The 19,714-nt window shown below is 57.9% G+C and overlaps 2 protein-coding genes across 2 annotated transcripts; both read right to left on the bottom strand.

The window, feature by feature from the left end:
- Nucleotides 1-559: 559 nt before the first annotated feature.
- On the bottom strand, nt 560-3,186 carry TAF10 (TATA-box binding protein associated factor 10). Its single transcript, XM_077808823.1, has 5 exons — nt 2,988-3,186; nt 2,505-2,662; nt 2,055-2,119; nt 1,777-1,891; nt 560-746 (listed from the first exon to the last, which is right to left on the bottom strand). The coding sequence occupies exons 1-5, from the start codon at nt 3,169-3,171 to the stop codon at nt 657-659; spliced, it is 612 nt and encodes a 203-aa protein (XP_077664949.1). The 5' UTR covers nt 3,172-3,186; the 3' UTR covers nt 560-656.
- Nucleotides 3,187-6,210: 3,024 nt separating this feature from the next.
- On the bottom strand, nt 6,211-19,304 carry TPP1 (tripeptidyl peptidase 1). Its single transcript, XM_077808244.1, has 13 exons — nt 19,215-19,304; nt 18,650-18,727; nt 18,161-18,300; nt 17,666-17,816; nt 11,893-12,014; nt 10,927-11,123; nt 10,443-10,641; nt 9,160-9,348; nt 8,832-8,904; nt 7,941-8,061; nt 7,555-7,713; nt 7,332-7,469; nt 6,211-7,012 (listed from the first exon to the last, which is right to left on the bottom strand). Exons 1-13 carry the CDS (start codon nt 19,223-19,225, stop codon nt 6,872-6,874), a joined length of 1,719 nt encoding a protein of 572 aa, XP_077664370.1. The 5' UTR covers nt 19,226-19,304; the 3' UTR covers nt 6,211-6,871.
- Between the last annotated feature and the right edge of the window lie 410 nt (nt 19,305-19,714).

Genomic DNA, 19,714 nt, shown 5'->3' with positions numbered 1-19,714 from the left:
CTGGGCTCTTGCTGCACCATGAACCTCGAGCACTGCTTACCCTTGTGGGCCATGGGAGCACCTAGCCATGCACACAGCTCGCACAACCCTTTCCCCACTATGGGGTGGGGCCAGCCCCTCATTCCACATACCCGGCGCCAGGCAATGCAGGGCATGGGGAGCCCCCAAAGTTCAGCCACTTGGCCTGCAGGCCCACAACAGCAGCACCATCTGTAGGATCCAGAGGTCAAGTGCACCCACCTCCCAGTCCCAGCCCAAGGCCACCCCCAGTTGAACACGCCCAGTTGCTGCCCCCAAGTGTTAGACACAGAACCCAAAAGGGGGGGGGGGGAGTTCTCCAGCCCACTACCCTCCCCCCACCAGTGTGTGGGGATGAGGTTAGCTCCCTGCATTGACATACAGCACCTGCACAAGCAGCCCCCCCACAGGCCCAGTGAATGGCATATCCATTCCCAGAGCAGAGCCTGAGGGCTGTTCCCCTGACACCAACCCCTGGGCCAGGGCAGGGCATTATCACTGCCAGAGGAAGCAAAAAGCCCCTCACACACAAACCACCAGCCAAAATCAACTGTTTAATAACAGACCAGAGAAGAGCTCCTGCTTTCACCCAATGAGGGGCCAGGCCCAAGGCATGGCCTGCAGGCTCAGTTCAGGCACTAGGTGAAATAGTGCGGCTTCTTCACGTTGATGCCATACTCTGCAAGCGCCGGCATCAGGTCCTCCATGGTCAGTGTGTACTTCTTATCCTGTAGGGACAGGAGGCAGGGTCAGCAAAAGTAGGGGAGCTGCTGCCAGGTACCCTCACCCTCCCCAACCTTGTCTCTCCTTGGAGAAGGTATCGCTTTTATTGGACCACCTTCTGTTGGAGAGAGACAAGCTATCCAGCTTACACAGAGCTCAACAGCTCTAACAGTGACCTTTACTTCCTGAGCAAAGGCAAGAAACAGCACATCGTCCCCAGAGATCTCAGTGGCTAGACCCCTCTGACCACTACCTACAGCTGGACTTCAGAAAGCCTAAGGAACCACACACTCCAACAAGAAATCACCACGTGCTCCCACACACTGGAAGAAAGTCAGTCAGGAAAGTTACCTGGAAATCATGCAAGAAATCCAAAACAGCCTGATGACAGCCATTTAACATGAACTCCAAGTGTCACGGCTAAATACAAGCTTTGCTTGGTTTGGATTTCCCAGACCTGAAGAAGAGCTCTGTGGAAGCTCCACTCTCTCATCAACAGGAGCTGGTCCAATAAAAAACCTTACCTCTCTAATATCTTTGTCTCTCTAATATCCTGGGACCAACACTGCATACTACAAAGAAGAGTTTTTCCAGGCCCTTGGCCATTCCTGGTGCCCTTTTCTGAGCCCCTCTCGTTCCGCCCTACCCTGTGGGAGACAGGGTACCAGCCCAGCAGCATCCAGAGGGGGCCACATCACAGCTTGTTTCAAAGGCATTAGAATATTCTCCATCCTATTCCTTATACAGCTAAACATGGTTTGCTTGTTTTGCCTGAAGTTGTACACGAAGCAGAGGTCTCCATTCCACTGCCTGCACTGACACCCAGCTCCCTTCCCTGAGACAATACAATTTAAACCCTGTGAGGTGTACTGTTCTCCAGTGGCTTTACTCTGCATTTAACCCTGCTGAATTTAATTTGGCCACCACTGTGGGAGGGCCTTGCGCCCAAGCCAGAGGAACAGCCCCCCTGGGACAGGGTCATACCCAGCCCTGCTGACTGTCCCCTCACATCCCCTTCCCAGGGCAGACCCTCACCTTACTCTTGTTGCGGGAGCTGCCAGAAGCTGTGCCCTTCATCTTGCAGTGCTGCAGGGCATCGTTGGCAATGTCTGAAATAAACTTCTGGGCAGCCAGTGAGATGAGTCGAATGCTGCAGTCAGAGAAAGCAACGGAGCAGCCTGAGACAGAACACCGAGCATGAGCAGCCAGGGCTGAGGAGTGTCTGCTGGACCCCACAACACAAAGACCTGACACAGGGGGTCTCCTACTCAGGGTGGTTGGGGATTTTCCAAATAGAACCATGCATCACTTACATGCGTGGATCGGAGGCCTCAAATCCAGCTCTGTTGAGGTAGTAGCCTGTGACAGCATCTGGGATCTGGGAAGACAGGAAAGTATTAAAAGGGACCAGCTTTTAGCTACCTCCCATCCCTTGCCCTAAACCATTCACACAGTGGCACTAACAAGGCTCAAAAAAAAGGAGTATTTGGGGCACCTTTAGAGACTAGCACATTTATTGGAGCATAACTTTTCGTGAGCTATAGCTCAATTCAGCTGTAGCTCACGAAAGCTTATGCTCCAATAAATGTGTTAGTCTCTAAGGTGCCACAAGTCCTCCTGTTCTTTTTGCGAATACAGACTAACACGGCTCAAACACCCAATCCCCAGACCCAGCACTGAGAATAGAACCCAGGAGTCCTGGATCCCACCCCCCTCCCGAGCCAGGGATGGCACCCAGGAGTCCTAGCTCCCAGAGCCCCTACCGTGGGGGTATAGTCCTCCAGCTGCATCAGGAAGTCTACCAGGGGAGTGGTGGAGACGACGGGTTTGACATCTCCGTTGGCCGCGCTGGGGGGCACGTAGACCCCGTTTGCCATGGGCCCGTCGGAGGCAGCTGCAGCCACCACTGTGGAGATGGGCCCTGAGAGAGAGACACACACAGGTCAGGGCTAGCCAGGCACAAGCAGCAACACCCCGCGCCCCTCCCCACACCGGGACCCGACCCCTCGGGAGCCCGCCCCCGCCGGGCCCCTCTCGCCCGGGGATCGCTCCCTCTCACCGGGCCCCCCCTTGGCCCCCCGCCCCCCAGAGTTCCCCCCCGCCGGTCCCGCCCTCCCGCGCCCCACCCCCCAGAGTTCCCCCCCGCCAGGCCCCTCCCCCTCGGGAGCCCGGTCCCCGCCCCCTCTCACCGGGCCCCCCCTCGGCCCCCCGCCCGCCAGAGTCCCCCCCGCCGGGCCCCCTCTCACCGGGCCCCCGGCCGCCGGGCCCCCCCTCGGCCCCCCGCGCCCCGCCCCCCGCCGGCACAGGAGGCCCCGGGGCCGCGCTGCCCGCGGCGGCCGGGCTGGGTTTGCTCTCGCCGGCCGGGAGCGGGGCCGGGGCGGGGGGCGCCGGGGCCGCGGGGGCGGGGTCAGGCTCCGCGCTGCCGCTCATGGCGGGGCCGGGCGGGGTTCGCGCGCCTCCCTGCCTGCGCCGGGTGCGTAGCGCTACGTGCTTTGCGCAGCGTTGCCGCCTGGATTGGCCAAGAGAGCTGTCACACAAAGCAACTCCCGCCCTGCTGCTCTCTGATTGGAGAACGCGGGTTCCGCTCCCGCCCGCTCTCGAGCCGGGAGCAGAGCGGCGCCCGGCGGAACCATAGAGTTGCGGGGACCCGCCTTACATGGCGCCGCAGCCGGGCGGGCCCCACGTGACGCAGACCGGAAGTGCATCGGGGGCCCGGGGTGCCGTGTTCCGGGGAGGGGGCTCTGTTCCGAGTGGGGGAGGGGGGCAGGGTTCTCTGTTCTGGGGGGGGGGGGCTGATCCAGGTGGGGGCGGGGGCAGGGGCAGGATGCTCTGTTCCGGGTGGGGGAGAGGGGCAGGGTTCTCTGTTCTGGGGGGGGGCTGGTCCAGGTGGGGGCGGGGGCGCTGTTCCAGGTGGGGGAGGGGAGCAGGGTTCTCTGTTCGGGGGGGGCTGTTCCAGGTAGGGGTGGGGGCAGGGGCAGGATGCTCTGTTCTGGGGGGGGAAGGGGAGCAGGGTTCTCTGTTCTGGTCCAGGTGGGGGCGGGGGCGCTGTTCCAGGTGGGGGAGGGGAGCAGGGTTCTCTGTTCTGGGGGGGCTGGTCCAGGTGGGGGCGGGGGAGCTGTTCCAGGTAGGGGTGGGGGCAGGGGCAGGATGCTCTGTTCTGGGGGGGGGAGGGGAGCAGGGTTCTCTGTTCTGGTCCAGGTGGGGGCAGGGAGTAGGGTTCTCTCTTCTGGGGGGGCTGTTCCAGATGGGGGGGCAGTGTGCTGTTTTTTGGGGGGGCTATTCCCAATGATAGAGGGTAATTGGGGCAGGGTGAAAGAGGGGACACCCTGTTCTGGGTGGGGAAAGAGGGAGTGTTGGGGATCCCCAGGATTGGCACTACACCTCAGCTTTGGACCAGTCCCTAGGAAGAGCCCCTGTGATGTGTCAGACCCCCTGGGGTCTCCCTCTCCTTTCAGGACAGGCCACCCACCCTCCCGGCCTGAGCCCTGGCCTCCAACGCCTCTGCATGCCAGGCTGAGCTGTGCTCGGTAGGCCCAAGCAGGCAGTGTCCTGGGCAAGCCTGGGATACGCAGGTCCGAGCAGCGATGCTCGCACAGCATTGCCGACACAATGGGGTTTGGGGAAGTCCTTAGGGTAGCCTAGAGAGCTGAAAAGAAAAGCACAGACCACGCTGGCCAGCCCAGAGCCCAGCCAGGCTACTTTAAACCCTTTGTCCAGGCCCTGAGTCTCTCCCAGACTGACCTCCTTGGTCAGGTTGCAGGTGAGAGCCCCCAACTCCCATCCCCCACTCACACCTTCCCAGGCCTTGCTTCTCAAGCTGGGTTATTTTCAGCTTCTCTTCAGAGAGTGGGGAGTCATCCTTCTAGGGCTCTGGGTGCCAGGTGACACTGGTGACTAGATTAACAATGCAATGTCCAGAGGAAACTGAGGTACACCCAGAGGTCCTAGAAATATTACCCAAAATTCCCTTTTCATCAAAGGGAGGGTACCCTGCCCTAGGCAGGTGGGAGTGAAAGGGAGCACCCTGTCCATGCACATACCCTGTTCCAGAGAAGTGAGGGAGAGGTTCCCTGTTCCAGCCAGGTGGGAGGGCAGACCCATTGGGCTCCCAGAGGGCCTCTGGGTACCTGCAATCCCTATCTCGTTCAGGGGCTCCCTGCAGCAAATCTAGGCTGCTGGGGGAGGCTGATACTGCATAATGCTGCAGCCCCACCCAGGGTTTTTCACACATGGGAACAAATTACTGTTGTTCTCCACCTGGGCTACAGCATCTGAGCCCTTAGGTTAGCACTCAGAAATTTAGGGCTTGGCTACACTTGCAAGTTAGAGTGCATTAAAGCAGCCCTGGACGCCCCAGCTCACTCCCCATCCACACTGGCAAGGCACCCACAGCTAGAGTGTTCCTGGTACTCCACCTCAGCAAGAAGACTGACGCTTACTGCGTCTTAGCTGAAACGCCCGAGCATCAGTGTGAACGAGGTGTTGCATTACTGCGCTCTGATCAGCCTCTGGAAACGTCCCATAATCCCCTTAAGTCACATGGCCCCTCTTGTCATTGTTTTTGAACTGCTACAGGAACAAGGATATGCCCTTTGAAAGCTCTGTTTCTGACAGCTGGCTGCTTATCTGCTCTGAGACAAAGCAACCATTAGTGTGGAATGCTGGGGGGGGTCTGCTGTTGTCTGAACTTACAAGCCAGCATGCTGACATGCTCTCAGCCCCCCAAAAACCCACTGTCTCCCGCCACATACACACAACACGCTCCCTGTTACACTCCACCCCACCATTTGAAAAGCACGTTGCAGTCACTTGCATGGTGGGATAGCTGCCCATAATACACCGTTCCCAATGCCGCTGCAAGTGCCGCAAATGTGGCCATGCCAGTGTTCTTGCAGCTGTCCGTGTGGACAGGCTGCAGGGCTTTCCCTGCTGTGCTCTGCGAAGCTGGTTTAACTCAAAGTGCTCTACATCTGCAAGTGTAGCCATGCCCTTAGTGTTCAGCCAGGCCCATACATGGCCAGGTCTCCTGAGCCAGGCTGCTGTCAAAGCCAGTTTGGCAATCTGGCTCTGTCCCTTTGTTCTTAGGTCTGCTCTATGCTAGAATATTAACTCAGTTTAACTACATCCCTCAGGGATGTGAAAAACCCACCACATTGAGAGTCATTGTTAAGCCACCCTAAATTCCTGTCACCCCAGCTACACCATCTCTTGGGGAGGTGGATTACCTGCACCATTGGGAGAACCACTGTGTAACAAGCCCTTGGTCTCAGTCATGCATGTCTCTCCCAAGGCCAGCTCATAAGCCAGCCACTGACACCTTCCCACTTTGTTCTCCGGCTGGGGGCAGTACCAGGGATGGGGAAACCTGCTAGGCTGAATCTCCCGGCCTCCTGACTCCATGAGCAACAGGGTTTGTTTCAGCCAGTCCTTTAATGACCCACTCATAGCACAAAACAATCACACACAGGCCTCAGCTCTCCAGCTCTGCTTTACCTTGTCCATAACTGGGCGCAGCACAGAGGAAACGAAAGACACCTAGGAATCCCAAAATGCAGGCCAAAATTCCCCGAGTCCATGAAGCAGTAAACAGCGGCAGCCAGGTGTTTTATTTGCTCCAACCCCGAATCAGCACATCCCACGGCACTACTGGGGACACTCCCAGCGCCAAGACCCTTATTTCCTTGCGCTGTCGCTGCTCCCCCTGAGGAAAGTTCATGTGAGAGCATCTCCCCTCCCTGCGCGGGACTCCCCCAAAGCAGCTCCCACCATGTCACCCCCTCCTGGGGGCCTGGGGCCAGGCAGGGGAATGCACAGCTCAGCTGCCACACTAGGCTGCAGAGTAGCAGCGCCTGAGATAACTGGAGGGAGGCACCAGCAGGCCTGAGCGCGAGGTAGGGGGAAGCCTGAGCTGTTTCTTTCCAGGAGGCCCTGAATCCCCACCTGCTCACTAAGGTAAAGGGGCAGGAGGAGCAGTGACCTGCCCCTTGGCCCTACAGCTCAGAGGAAGGTGCCCCTGCTCAGGATAGATGTGATGGGAAGGAGGGAGGGAGGGGGCGAGAATGGGGGTGGTCCTGTGGTTTAGCCCACTGTGTACCCGTCTAGCCCCAGGTCTTTCCTCCTGCTGCCGGCATCACTGGTTGAGCAGAGCTCTCAGGAGCTGTGGGAAGTTGGGGGTACCCCAGCCTGTGACGGGGTCCCAGGAGGGGCCAGCACAGAACCCCTGCCCTTCCACTGCTGCATCCAGACACGACAGGTGGCAGCCCATGGTGACCTGGGGAGTCAGAGAGCTCAGTAAGTGCACGCTGCAGTCGCTAGCTGCCCCGACCGCATGCAGACAAGCACAGAGCCAGGAGCAAGGCAACGGGGAATCACTGCCCTGCAGAGGGGGAGTTCCAGCTACAGAACACTCCAAGGCTGGGGCTGGAGCAGCCCCAGCCAGGCCGTCCCCTCCCCTGGATCCAGGGCAAACCAGGGGGGATCCCTTCTTCCTCCACCCTCAGATAGGGCTCGTCTCTCCAGCTCCCAGGCCTGCGTCCTCCCCTTGCACAGAGCCCACAGCTGCTGACACTTCACCCCTCAGCCCCACTCACGTCGTAGAGGGCGGTACTAGGTCCCTTCTCCTGCAGTTTGTAGAGCGCAGGGTTCAGGAAACCCAGGGGCGGCAGACCTTTCTGCAAACGGCGGTCGTTGATCAGGGCCACAATGCCCCCCACCACAGGGGTGGAGGCCTGGCGGGGGGAGGAAAGGTGCGTCAGGACCTTGGAGATGTCAGGGGACTCATCGCCCACGGCCCTGCCTAGGGCTGCTCCTTACCGATGTCCCAGACACCCAGGGCAGGGGGATGCGGTTGGTCACCACCCAGTAGTTGTCGGACAGGGCAGCCAAGTCGGGGTAGGCACGGCCGCTGCTGTTGTAGTAGGAGCGGGGTGGCAGCTTTGGGGCCGAGTGCAAGAAATTCCTGACAGCTGCAGCCTGGAAGAGACAGACAGATGGGGAGGGAAACCTCGCACCTGGGCCCTGCCCCTGCTCCCGCCCCACCTGCCACCATCCTGCCCCTCACCACCCCCCCCAGCCACCATCCTGCCTCTTCCCCCAACCCATCCCACCAGTAACCCCCCAACCTAGCCCCCACCCAACCTGCCAGCTACCGTGCTGCACTTCCCGCACCCAGCCCCACACCCCGGCCCAGCCACACGTACCTGGTAGTCAGGCATGGGGAAGACATTGCTGAAGCCCCCGCCACTGATATAGTCTGTCACCTCCCAGGTCACTCGGAAGGGGTTCTTAAAGGCTGTGCCACCCACTGTAGTCACATAGGGGCTGTGGGGACAGGCGTGGGGAGCTGCACTGGCCAGGCCACCAGAGACAGCTTCTCATTGTGGGGCCAGCAGCTCCCACAACTCTCACGAGTACTGCAGGAGCCCCCACTTCTCTGGCCTTCCAGGCCCCACTGCCCCCTAGTGCTGGCAGTTCTCAGGGCTCCCTCCCCGCATGGCCCTGGGATTGCTCAGGCCCCCAGTTCTCAGTCAGTTTGCATTGGTCTCTGAGCCCCTTTCCATTCCCTGGGGAACCTTGCTGCCTGCCCTGACCAGCCTTCCCCTTTAGCCTTCCTCTCCTGTCTGCCCCATCCCGCCTGTCCCTCCAGCCTTCCCAGCCAGGCCTGCCCTCCCTGCCTTCCCCCACCCGGCCTGCCCCGGCCCGCCTTCCCCTCCTGCCTGCCCCCACCGCCTTCCCCCTCCAGCCTGCCCTGACCCGCCTACCCTTCCAGCCTTCCCCTCCTGCCTGCCCCACCTGGCCCGCCCCTCCGGCCTTCCCTGCCTGGCCTGCCCCCGTCCGGCCTTCTCTCACCACCTCCCCTGCTCTCACCCTCCAATCTCGTCTGTGTTGCTTCTCCCCATCTCTGCCACAGCAGCCCCAAATCTCCTGGCTGGGGCTCTGCCAGGAGCACTCAGCCCAGGGCAGAGCAGGGCCAGGAGTTGTAACAGGCTGCGCCCCCCCATGCCGCTTGGCCAGGGCACTGCATGCTGAGCTTGAGGCCAGGGTTGCAGCATTGTCTGCCCAAGACTTCCCAGCCCTCCCCACCCTTTTACCTGGAGGCTGGGAAGCTGGGCCGGAAAGTGTGCCTCCCTTCAGCAAGCTTTCTGCAGCCAGCTCCCTCATCACCTGCAAGGCAGGAGTTCTGGGTCAGCCTGGCCTGTGGGTGGCGGTGACAGACGGGGCCGAAGGGGATGGCCGGTGAGGCCTGGACCCTTGTTGGGGCCAGGAGCCAGGCACCCACCTCCCCACCCGAGTGCTGCAGGGAGTGACCAGGGGAACTCCTGGGTCTCAGCAGTGTCCATAGGGCACAGCCAGCAGGATCCACGCGCTCCCAGGGAGGAAGGCAGCTGAGGGCAAGAGGCGCAGGCAGGCTGTGTGTACCTGAGGCAAAGAGCAGAGTCAAGCCCCGTGCAGCAGCCTTCATGAACTCCCAATTGAGACGCTTCATGTAGGCCCTGGACAGACTGTCCTCATCGTCGCCGTAGCTCACCGAGTGCACCAAGGGCAGAGAGGACGTGTTACTGAGCAGCAGCAGCCAGGCCAGGAAGGGCTCCTGGCTCTCATGCCTCCCTGAAAGGGGCAGCAGAGAAGGATCAGCCCCATCTGGAGCCTCCATCCCCATGGGGCAGAGCAGAGAAGGCCCAGGAGAGGGAAAGCAGTGCAGGAACATAACATGGGTTAGAGTACTTCTAGCCCCCAGGTCTCATCCTGGGCACTAATAGAGACGATATAACATGCCTGCCAGAACTGTTACTCACTATACTCATTGCAGTCAGCGAATGGCCCGTCCCTCATTTAGTCTTGCCAAGTCCTTGGCCTCAGATGCATCCTATGGCAGTGAGTTCCACAGGCTAATTACATATACCATGAAAAAGTATTTCCTTTCCATGTCACTGATTGTCCCCCTGTCCCGTTGCTGAGAGACCGGAAAAACAGAAGCCCACAATCTCCCTTCTCTTGATCAATCAGTAGTGATAGACTTTTCTCATGTCACCTCTCATTCGTATCACTTCTCCCAGTCGTTTCAATCTCTCTTGCACCCAAGAGAGATAAAAAGAGCTGGCCAAGCAGCTTCCTGAAATCCAACGTAAGTGGTTCAATCAGTTCTAGAGCACTGGGGAAGATCCACAGGACTGGAAGAAAGCTCACATTGTGCCAATATTCAAAGAGACCGTAAATGGGACAGCCTGGGAAATTATAGGTTTGTTGGTGATCATAGAATCATAGAATATCAGGGTTGGAAAGGACCTCAGGAGGTCATCTAGTCCAACCCCCTGCTCAAAGCAGGACCAATCCCCAATTTTTGCCCCAGATCCCTAAATGGCCCCCTCAAGGATTGAACTCACAACCCTGGGTTTAGCAAGCCAATGCTCAAACCACTGAGCTATCCCTCCCCCCCAAGTTAAGATAATGGAGTGGCGGATACAGGACTCGATTAGTAAAGAAGTAAAGGAGGATAATAATTAATGCCAATCAATGTGGGTTTATTGGGGGGCACACGCCTGTGTCGGGATGGGGTCGGTACTTGCATGGTGGTGGGGGAGGGGAGGAGATCACAGGCTCGTGTCGGGGTGGGTCAGTACCTGCGTGGAGGCCTGTATGTGTATGGGGAGGATGTGAGGGGGGGCACAAAGGCTGGGCCTGTGTCAGGGTGGGGTCAGTACCTGCATTACTGAAGACCCAGGTGGAGATGTTGGCACCTGTGCTCATGATGTACTCCACATCCAGGCTGGCCTCCAGCCCTGCCTTGCCCAGCCCTTGGTGCCCGACCACCTGGTCAACCTGGGAACGGTGCCCAAAGCTGCTTCCGAAGAGCCACATGAACTCCGCCAGGTCGGCCGGATGGAAATACTGCTCCAGGAACTGCGGGGACAGGCAGGGACGGTGTGACATTCCTCCCCCACCCAGAGCACTATCCATCCCCCAGGCTCCCAGACTGGGACAAGCGCGCACCCCCTGCTGGGATCCCCACTGGCTGTCCCTGAGCCGGCTTCGGTGCCTCCACACTGGCCTCGCTTCTGCTGTCAACAGGTGGGGTTCCCATAGATCCTGGGGCACAGGTAGGCCACTGTTATGGGGCGTGTGTGTAACCATGGTTACCTGGGCTCAAGCATGGCTATTGTCACGGAAGGGTGTCACCACGGTTACCTGGGCACAGGCCTGGCTGTTATTGGGCAATGCCCCGATGTCCCCATCCGTCAGGTTGTATCTCTTGCGGATGACAGCGGGCGTCACGCCCAGATGGAAAGCTACCCTCCTCTGCTGGTACCGTGCCATCGCCTCCTCCTTCCTCGAAGCTCTGGTCACCATCTTCCTTTCCGCAGGGAACCGGTGCAGGCCACCCACTGGATGCCAAGGAGAAAGCACAAGAGGCAGGGTTAGGGCCTGCGTCTCCAGTGGGGTGTGTGTGGGGGGGTCTGTTCTAGCCCCTCCTCCTTTCTGGTCTGCATGGGAGCAGTGAAAGCTCATTCACTCTGCACTGGGAGCCTCCCAGACCTCTGCCCCAGCAGGGCGGGGCTGGCCCATGTGCGGATGAGAGATCACCCACAAAGAGCCAGGTGTTGCAAGATGGGCGCTCTCCCCTTGGGGTCAGTGCAGCCCCAGTGCCCAGCAGGCTCCCCAGAGTCAGCATACCCCTACAACCAAACCGTTTCCATGCCTCCCTGCAGGGAAGAGCTAAGACTCCTCTTCACCTCCTATCCCAAAATGCTCCCTAGTGTTCTTGTGTCGTTGCTGAGTAGCTGCTGCTTCCCACCCCAGAGGTGGCTGCATGGTAGTGGCAGGTAACGTCACCCCATATCTTTCACCTCGCACGGCGGGGGTGGGAGCATCAGGCTTGACTAACACTAGTTAATAATGCGTGGCCTGTTTACCCATTTGCAGAGTAGAGACCCCAGGACAGGCCTAGGGACACTGGTACCATGTCTGGGAGTAGGAGGGGCCTGACCGGCCAAGAAGGAGAGTGGAGTGGCTGAGGAATTGCAGGAGCCAGCCGGGAGCAGCAGGTGCTTGGGTTAGCACATCTCACACACCAGGTGAGCCTGCATGAGCTCTCCAGGTCTCCACAGCGCTGGGAACACGCAGCCCTTCCCCCCAGCCCAGGCCAGCTCATACCAAAGTCAATATGCTCAGCCAGCTCCTCATGGAGGGTGTAGTGGACAGGGGAGCGCACAGCGCTGCGCTGGCCGTTCACATAGCGATGGAACCGGGCTCCTGGCAGGAGACGCTCTGCTGTGCTGCGAGAATCAAACGCCACCCATCAGCCTGGGGTAGAGGGGGACCGCCTCCCAGCTCCATCCCTGTGGCTGCTGGAACTCAGGCAGCCCTGCCCCTCCCCGCACTACCCTCCCCCAGCCATGGCCCGGCTCACACTCTGTACACTGTGACATTCCCCAGGGTACGTGCTAGACCCTCGAACAGCTGCGTCCCCATAATTCTCAAACCTGGGGCCTGTTATACTGCAGCGCTTGTCAGAGCCATCAGCATGTGCCTGCTCAACGCCATCAGCATGTGCATTCACTCCCCGCTAGACACAGGAGCCCTCTGACCAGTCCTTCATAAACTACGTACAGGGAGACATCCGCAAAGTCCTAGCCACAGCCTCGTCTCCCAGAAACGTGCGTCTGGCACTGCTGAACAATGCAAGCACATGAAAGGTCTATCCTTTCACAGGAGAATGATATGCACCAGCCTTGCTATCCCAAACAGAGCTTCCCACATGCAATCCAGACAGACTGGTTAAGATAAAACAATAAGACACTTTTATTAACAACAGAGAGACAGATTTTAAGTGATTTCAAGGAATGATGCTCAAGATTGTTACAAAATGAAAATAAAGGCGCAAAGCGCAAGCTCACCCCTAACTTAACAAGCTAAGTGAACTGAAAAGCAAATGTTCTGTCTCACCACATGCTGGGTCTCCTCCCCTTAGCTCAGTGCTCTGAGAGCAGCTGATGTCATGAGCAGCGATGGAGGAGGAGAGAAGGGAATTGGAGGCTGCTGACTCTCAGGCCTGGTCTATGCTACAGAGTTAGGGCGGTAAGGCAGCTGATCTGCCCTAACTGTAAGTGTCTACACCACAATGGTGCTCCCGCCAAGGCAAGTTGCCTCCTAGACAGCCTTGACAACTCCACCTCCGCAAGAGGCGCAGCGCTTAGGGCGATGTAGTCAGGGCCTGTTGGCTGTCAGCCCAGCATGGGGCTCACAGCTGGAACCTGGCCCCCTGCCCCTGGGCTCATAGCTGGATCCCCCCCTGGCTCCGGGGCTCACAGCTGGAATCACACCCCACCCCGGGGCAGACAGCCCGAGCTGGCAGCTGGGAGGGCTCAGTTTCATAGCAGGGAGCCTACCAGCAGTGAAACAGACATTGTCCCTTGCTCCCCACAGCAGAGGCACTAGAATCAGCACCAGCTGACACCAGAGTGCTGGTAGCCCAGAAGGCTGACACCACAGAGACACGCACGCCTCTGCCTGACTTCCCCATTACCGACAGTGCAGCAATGGGGGGCTGGGGCCAGTCGGAGCAGTGATGGACTAGGGCAAGGGCAAGGTCACCAGACACCCAGTTCCCAGTAGGATCCAAACCCCAAATAAATCCATTTTACTCTGTATAAAGCTTATACAGGGTAAATTCATAAATTGTCCACCCTCTATAACACTGATAGAGAGATATGCACAGCTGTTTGCTCCCCCAGGTATTAATCACTTACTCTGGGTTCATTAACAAACAAAAGTATAAAAAGTAGGATCTAAGTGGTTTCAAGTAATAACAGACAGAACAAAAAGAAAAGGAGTACTTGTGGCACCTTAGAGACTAACAAATTTATCTCAGCATAAGCTTTCGTGGGCTAAAACCCACTTCATCGGATGCATGCAGTGGAAAATACAGTAGGAAGACAGATATATAGACAGAGAACATGAAACAATGGGTATTGCCATACCCACTATAAAAAGAGCGATCAATTAAGGTGAGCTATTATCAGCAGGAGAAAAAAACCTTTTGTGGTGGTAATAAGGATGGCCCATTTCCAACAGTTGACAAGAAGATGAGAGTAACAGTAGGGGGGGAAAATAAGCATGGGGAAATAATTTTACTTTGTGTAACGACCCATCCACTCCCAGTCTTTATTCAAGTCTAATTTAATGGTGTCCAGTTTGCAAATTAATTCCAACTCAGCAGTCTCTGGTTGGAGTCTGTTTCTGAAGTTTTTTTCTTGTAATATTGCGACTTTTAGGTCTGTAATCGAGTGACCAGGAAGATTAAAGTGTTCTCCGACTGCTTTTTGAATGTTATAATTCATGTTATGATCAAGAATTATAACAGTCAAAGTGATGATTTTATGGGTCATTGTCCTGGTTTGCTAGAGAACATTTGCTTGTATACTTGCAGTACAGACAATACCTCTGTCTGTTCAAGTGGTGTTATATTATGGCGTACCTCAATGCTTTCACGGGATGAGTCATTTTGGAATTCAGTAACCAAATCAATGAGGTTGGAGACCTCAGATTCTCCTTCAATACAACAAATCACATTTACCATTGCTTCCCTGCGGTACTGGGTTTACAATGGTGCCAGTGGCACCATGGCGCTGGGCCCACACTCAGAAGGGGCCCCGGCCTGGCCCGCTCACGCTGCACACCGAGGCCCCGGCAGCCCCCTGGCCACCCCACCAGCTCCTCTCCACCCCATCCCAGTGCAGCTTCAGCTCCAGGCTGTCTCTGCTGCTCACCACCTGTGGGGTCCCGCCTGCCTCCCCAGAGCTGAGCCACCTGGGACCGGTGCAGAAGCCTGGCCAGTCTCGGCCAATGCGGGGGGCTTGACTGGGCCCCGCCAGGCAAGTGGGTCCTGAGGAAGCCTGGCTGGGAGCAGGCACTGGCCTGGCTGATTGTGCCACCTCCGAGGGGCTGGAGCGATTCCCTGCCCTGGGATCAGGACCGGCCCCAACTGCGCTGGCAGCTCAGCCTGGCAGACACAGTCACCTTCCAGCAGGTCTGATAAGTGCGGCCAGGGGTCAGGGTGTGGGGGAGTGGGTCTCTGAGGGGTCTGTGGAGGGCACTGTGTAGTTGTGGTGGGAGGGCTGTGAGGAAGGGCACTGGGAGGTGGGGGAGATCTGTGTGTTGGGGTGCTAGGGAGTGGGGGTTCTGTGTAGGGTGCTGGGCAGTTGTGGTGATGTGCAGGGCACTGTGCATTTGGGTGGGAGGGCTGAGGGGCTCTGGGCATAGCAGGTCTGGGTGATAATGGGATGGGGGCAAGGGCTGTGGTGTGGCATGGGCCCGCTCCCGAGGGGAAGGGGCACGCTAGCTGCACAGGACCGGGCAGGCCTGCATATGTCTAGCAGCTGCCAGTTTGTAAACAGCTCCCTTGCACTGGGCTGGGCGGACCAGTCCCCCCGCCATGCCCCGCCTGTTGCCTCTAGCTGGTCCCTTGCTCCAGGGACTCATTTCCCCCGGCCTTTGCCCCCATGGAGCCCACAAGCATGTTTGGCGCTGGGCCCACAAATGGTTAATTTGGCCCTGCTTCCCTACTGTGACTGGCTTTAAGCGTATTTGTACGTACTGTTCGTGGGGCAGTTTTACTGTGAGGGCTTTTAAAATGACAGGGTGAACAAATGCACCTTTCTACCACTTCAAAAGGTCCCTCATGAGAGTTCTGCATTTTGTATCTTTTCACAGGGATTAGCACCAGTACCACAGCCCTCACGTCAAAAGATCAGTCACAAGCATTTTTACCATACCACACCTCTTGTTTGATTTGGCCATCAGTGCGAAATTAACAGGCAGCAGGTTTAAAACAAACTTAAGGAGGCACATTTTCACATAACGAACAGTCAACCTGTGCAAATCATTGTCAAGGGATATTGGGAAGGCCAAAGTAGAACTGGGTTCAAATAAGAATTAGATGAATTCATGGAGGATAGGTCAGTTAATGGCTATTAGTCAACATGACAGGGACACAACCTCATGCTCTGGGTGTCCCTAAACTTCTGACTGCCAGAAGAGACTGGACAACAGGGGATGGATCACTTGAGAAGTTGCTCTGTTCTGTTCATTCCCTCTGAAGCACCTGGCACCAGCCACTATTGGAAGACAGGATACTGGGCTAGATGGACCATTGACCTGACCCAGTTTGACTGTTTGGACATGTTCAAAATATCATTTCCTACCAGCATTTCTATTGGAATACAATCCAACTCCCCAACTTTTAAGCTACTCTACAGAACTTCCCACTCCAAATGCACGTTAGCCAAAGTCACAGAAATTCCATATTTTCCCTATGCCAGGTAATATATGTCAGTCTCTTTGACCATGCTTTCCCTGACCAGAGAAATCTGAGCACCAGTTTCCCTCCAACCTAGACATTCTTTTCAGTTCACCTTGGCAACTGTGGCTGTAGGTACTGATAATATCACATTGCCAAGTACATCAAAAGGAAGCCAGATCTCAGTCGGCCAAAGACAACAAGGAGGAAGTACCACTGTTCTTCAACCACAAATGGCTATGTTTGTAGCAAAACCAACTCCAGAACTGAAACAAAAGACAGACATGAAAATTCCAGAATTTTTTTACCACTGTAATATTCCCTTTTCTGTTACTGAGTGTTACGGAGTCACCAGGGCGATGCTCTGAAACTACTCCATACGAAGCCAGTCAGGACTCTGGGGGAGCCTCCTCTCTCTGAGCATACGGTCTCCAGGGCAAGAAGCTTACACAGCTTTGACCTTCCTGGGTCTGAAGTTACGAAGGGGCGGTCATAGCATCAGTGCAGGCAGCTGGAGCAGCCTCTGCAAGAATCACACTCCCTCATTCCCACCACCTACACATTGACACAATACACAGGGAAACTGAGGCACACATAGCATTCATGCAAAACAGTAAGACTCACATACAACATAACAAGGGAAAATCCCCACTTCATCACACTGAGCATCCAACTTTTCAAGCAACGATCAGCTGCCGAAGGTTAGGCTACAAACTACCCAATCGAAAGCAGACAGAAGGGGAACTATTAGATGTTGCTACTGACGGCTTGAGGGTGGAAGCATGCAACAAATTGCATGGAAAAGCAGTCACATTAATCCTGGATAGCTGGACTAGGGTGCACAGTGACCCAGGGATAGCTAGCTGCGTACAGATGGGGAAATTAGGGTTTACGTATCAGGAGCTGATACTGGAAGCAATAAGACAACTGAGAAGTACTGTGTGACACTGGGAAGAGAAGCCAAGCCACTAACAAATGCCCTGTACAGCTGTGTTGTTAAGAGCTACCTGACAGAGTATGAGACGTGCTTTGGAACGACATACCACCAGTTACGTATGGATGTACATCAGACCAGTTAAATCTACTCAGACGAGACCTAGCACCAAGTGCTTTGATGAAAAATACTGTGGATTTACAAAAGTATTTTCATAATCACCATCAGCCTGGAGCCTGGCTAACAAAATGCCAAGGATATGTAAAATCCCAAATCCCTGGTGACATGCGATGGACCAAACAACATGCCTGGAAACATAGGTTCAGCCGCTTTATTTTAGGCTTGTGAGTGACCACAAGGCAGACCGCAAGGACAGAACGGCGGTGGCCTGCAATATGCAGAAGATCAGACTGGAAGATTTGGTGGTCTCTTCTGGTCTTAAACTCTGTGACACTTGAGACCTGCAGGCATTTCTTGGCCAACACCGGAAACATGAGGAAGCAATTCCCCTGAACAATCCAGCCCCAGATTGATGCAGAGATGGCCCAATGCCACGCAGCCCCCACCACTTGGGCAGGGGTCAACGATCACACAGCATGGGACCCTATGCAGGGTTACATCCCTGACCCAACACAGACCACAGACCACTTCCACACAGCTCAGCCCCAGCCCCACCCCCCGGCCAAGGGACTCACCTTGCTGGCATCACGCACTCTAGGAAGTCCAAGGTGCTAATGGTCTTGCAGCCCTTGATGCCGTAGGCCCCCAGCCACTTGTGCACGGTGCTGAGCGTGAGGAGAGATGGCTGGACAAGTGTGCGCAGCTCCTCCAGTGACAGGTACTTTCCTGCAGCATAGGGCAGAGGCAACAGCTAGTTGGCCCCCACCCAGGAGGCGAGTGGGGAAAGGGGGGGGGCAGTAAGGCAGTTCTCTCGTGGAGGAGTCCAGCACTCCCGATGTCCCAGTGAAACATCTCCATATTTGTGCCCTTGGACTCCCACCACAGCATGTTTTCCCCCATGTTGTCAGATTCTGCTCTTCACAGCACCTGCGCCCAGAAGCAACTGCACTGGCTGGGCAAAGATATGCTCCCCGGGCAAGGGGGTGGGGAAAGCAGGGGCCAGCTGCATGAACAGCCCCAAGGCCCTCTGAAAGATCGCCCTCGGTCCCTGCTGTCTCCGGGGCAGTTACCATACTGAGGTGAATCGGGGTCCGAGACTCTTCCCACCAGCTTCGCCAGATGCTCCAAGTTCTGCTGCCTGAGAGCAAAGGTCAACACAAGCTCGTCCAAGGGAGCGACCCGGCCCACGTGGCTCCATCCAACAGGGACTCTGAGGGGAAGAGCGATCCTGTGGTGACCCAGCAGGATGGAGTGGGGCCCAAACAGCATGAGCAGAGCTGGTGCTAGGCATAAGTAGAGCGACTCACGGGGGCCCCCAAAATATTCCTGTGTAGAGGCCGCAATGGGCTAGCATCCCCTCTGAGAGGGTGCGGGGAAACTCAGTTACGCTGGGAGCTCCAGCCACCCCTGAGCCAGGACTCTGCCCCACCCAGCAGGGCGCTGCCCCCAGATATTCCAGGTGCATGGGTGAGAAAAAGGGAGCGGCGGGAGGGGTGGCCTTCAGGCAGAGCAGAACCCAGCACTGGGTGCTCAGTTCCCACCCACGGGGCAGCACTTACTGGAGACTCTGGTCCGGCTCTGGGCCCGCTTGGGAGAGGCACCAGCCCCCGAGACTCACAGCGACCACAAGCAGGAACCTGCCACCGAAAGCACAGTGGACAGCATCAGGGCTGGATCAGGGAGACCCTGCCCCGCAGCTCCTTCCCCTTCCCCCTACCGGGGAGACCCCGTTCCCCCTCCCCCCACCGCTCCTCCCCCGCCGGGGAGACCCCGCCCCCCCGCAGCTCCTCCCCCTCCCCCGCCGGGGAGACCCTGCCCCGCCGCAGCTCCTTCCCCTTCCCCCTACCGGGGAGACCCCGCCCCCCCGCCGCTCCTTCCCCTTCCCCCGCCAGGGAGACCCCGTTCCCCCTCCCCCTCCCGGGGAGACCCCGCCCCCCCTGCAGCTCCTTCTCCTTCCCCCGCCCCCGCCAGGGAGACCCCGTTCCCCCTCCCCCCGCCGCTCTTTCACCTTCCCCTTCCCCTTCCCCCTCTCCCTCTCCCTCTCCCCGCCGGGGAGACCCCGCCCCCCCGCAGCTCTTCCCCCCTCCCACGCCGGGGGGACCCCGTTCCCCCTCCCCCCGTTACCGCGCCTCCATCCCGTCCCGTCTGTCCCCAGCCCGAATCGAGGTCAAGAGCAGAGTCGGTCACATGATCCGATGAACCCACGTGACGAACCCGCTGCTGGGGTCACATGACAAGAGGCCCAGCCGGGGCGGGGCCACGTGGCGCCCTGGGGGGGGGGGGCGGGGCCGTCGGTGGGTTTCAGAGTGAACGAGCCATGGCGCCCGGCGCTGCGGGGACCGGGTCCCAGGCCCCGCTAGGAGCCCCGCGGCCAGAGGCCGCCTCCCGCCCCGGGTCCTGCGCCGTCGGGTGGCCGCTGGTCGGGGTCGGGGTCGGGGCCGGAGCCCGGGCGGGGCGGCCGGTGGGGGGAGGGGGCATGGTGCGGTGGGCTGGGGGGCGGGAACGGAGGGGAGGGGGCATGGTGCGGTGGGCTGGGGGGTGGGAACGGAGGGGAGGGGGCATGGTGCGGTGGGTTGGGGGGCGGGAACGGAGGGGAGGGGGCATGGTGCGGTGGGCTGGGGGGC

The sequence above is a fragment of the Eretmochelys imbricata genome, chromosome 1 (genome assembly GCF_965152235.1).
Source record: "Eretmochelys imbricata isolate rEreImb1 chromosome 1, rEreImb1.hap1, whole genome shotgun sequence".
In the NCBI taxonomy this organism is placed as follows: Eukaryota; Metazoa; Chordata; order Testudines; family Cheloniidae; genus Eretmochelys; species Eretmochelys imbricata.
This window is presented reverse-complemented; position numbering and strand designations above follow the sequence as displayed.

What these genes read in the sequence shown, in the direction of transcription:
- TPP1 (XM_077808244.1), bottom strand. An exon ending in GAGTGCGTGATGCCAGCAAG is followed by an intron (nt 12,015 to 17,665) that starts GTGAGTCCCTTG and finishes TGATTCTCGCAG; the next exon opens with CACAGCAGAGCGTCTCCTGC. An exon ending in ACAGCCAGGCCTGTGCCCAG is followed by an intron (nt 10,642 to 10,926) that starts GTAACCGTGGTG and finishes CTGTCCCCGCAG; the next exon opens with TTCCTGGAGCAGTATTTCCA.
- TAF10 (XM_077808823.1), bottom strand. Translation starts at nt 3,171, where the DNA reads ATGAGCGGCAGCGCGGAGCCTGACCCCGCCCCCGCGGCCCCGGCGCCC. An exon ending in TGGAGGACTATACCCCCACG is followed by an intron (nt 2,120 to 2,504) that starts GTAGGGGCTCTG and finishes CTGTCTTCCCAG; the next exon opens with ATCCCAGATGCTGTCACAGG. An exon ending in GCTCCCGCAACAAGAGTAAG is followed by an intron (nt 747 to 1,776) that starts GTGAGGGTCTGC and finishes CTGTCCCTACAG; the next exon opens with GATAAGAAGTACACACTGAC.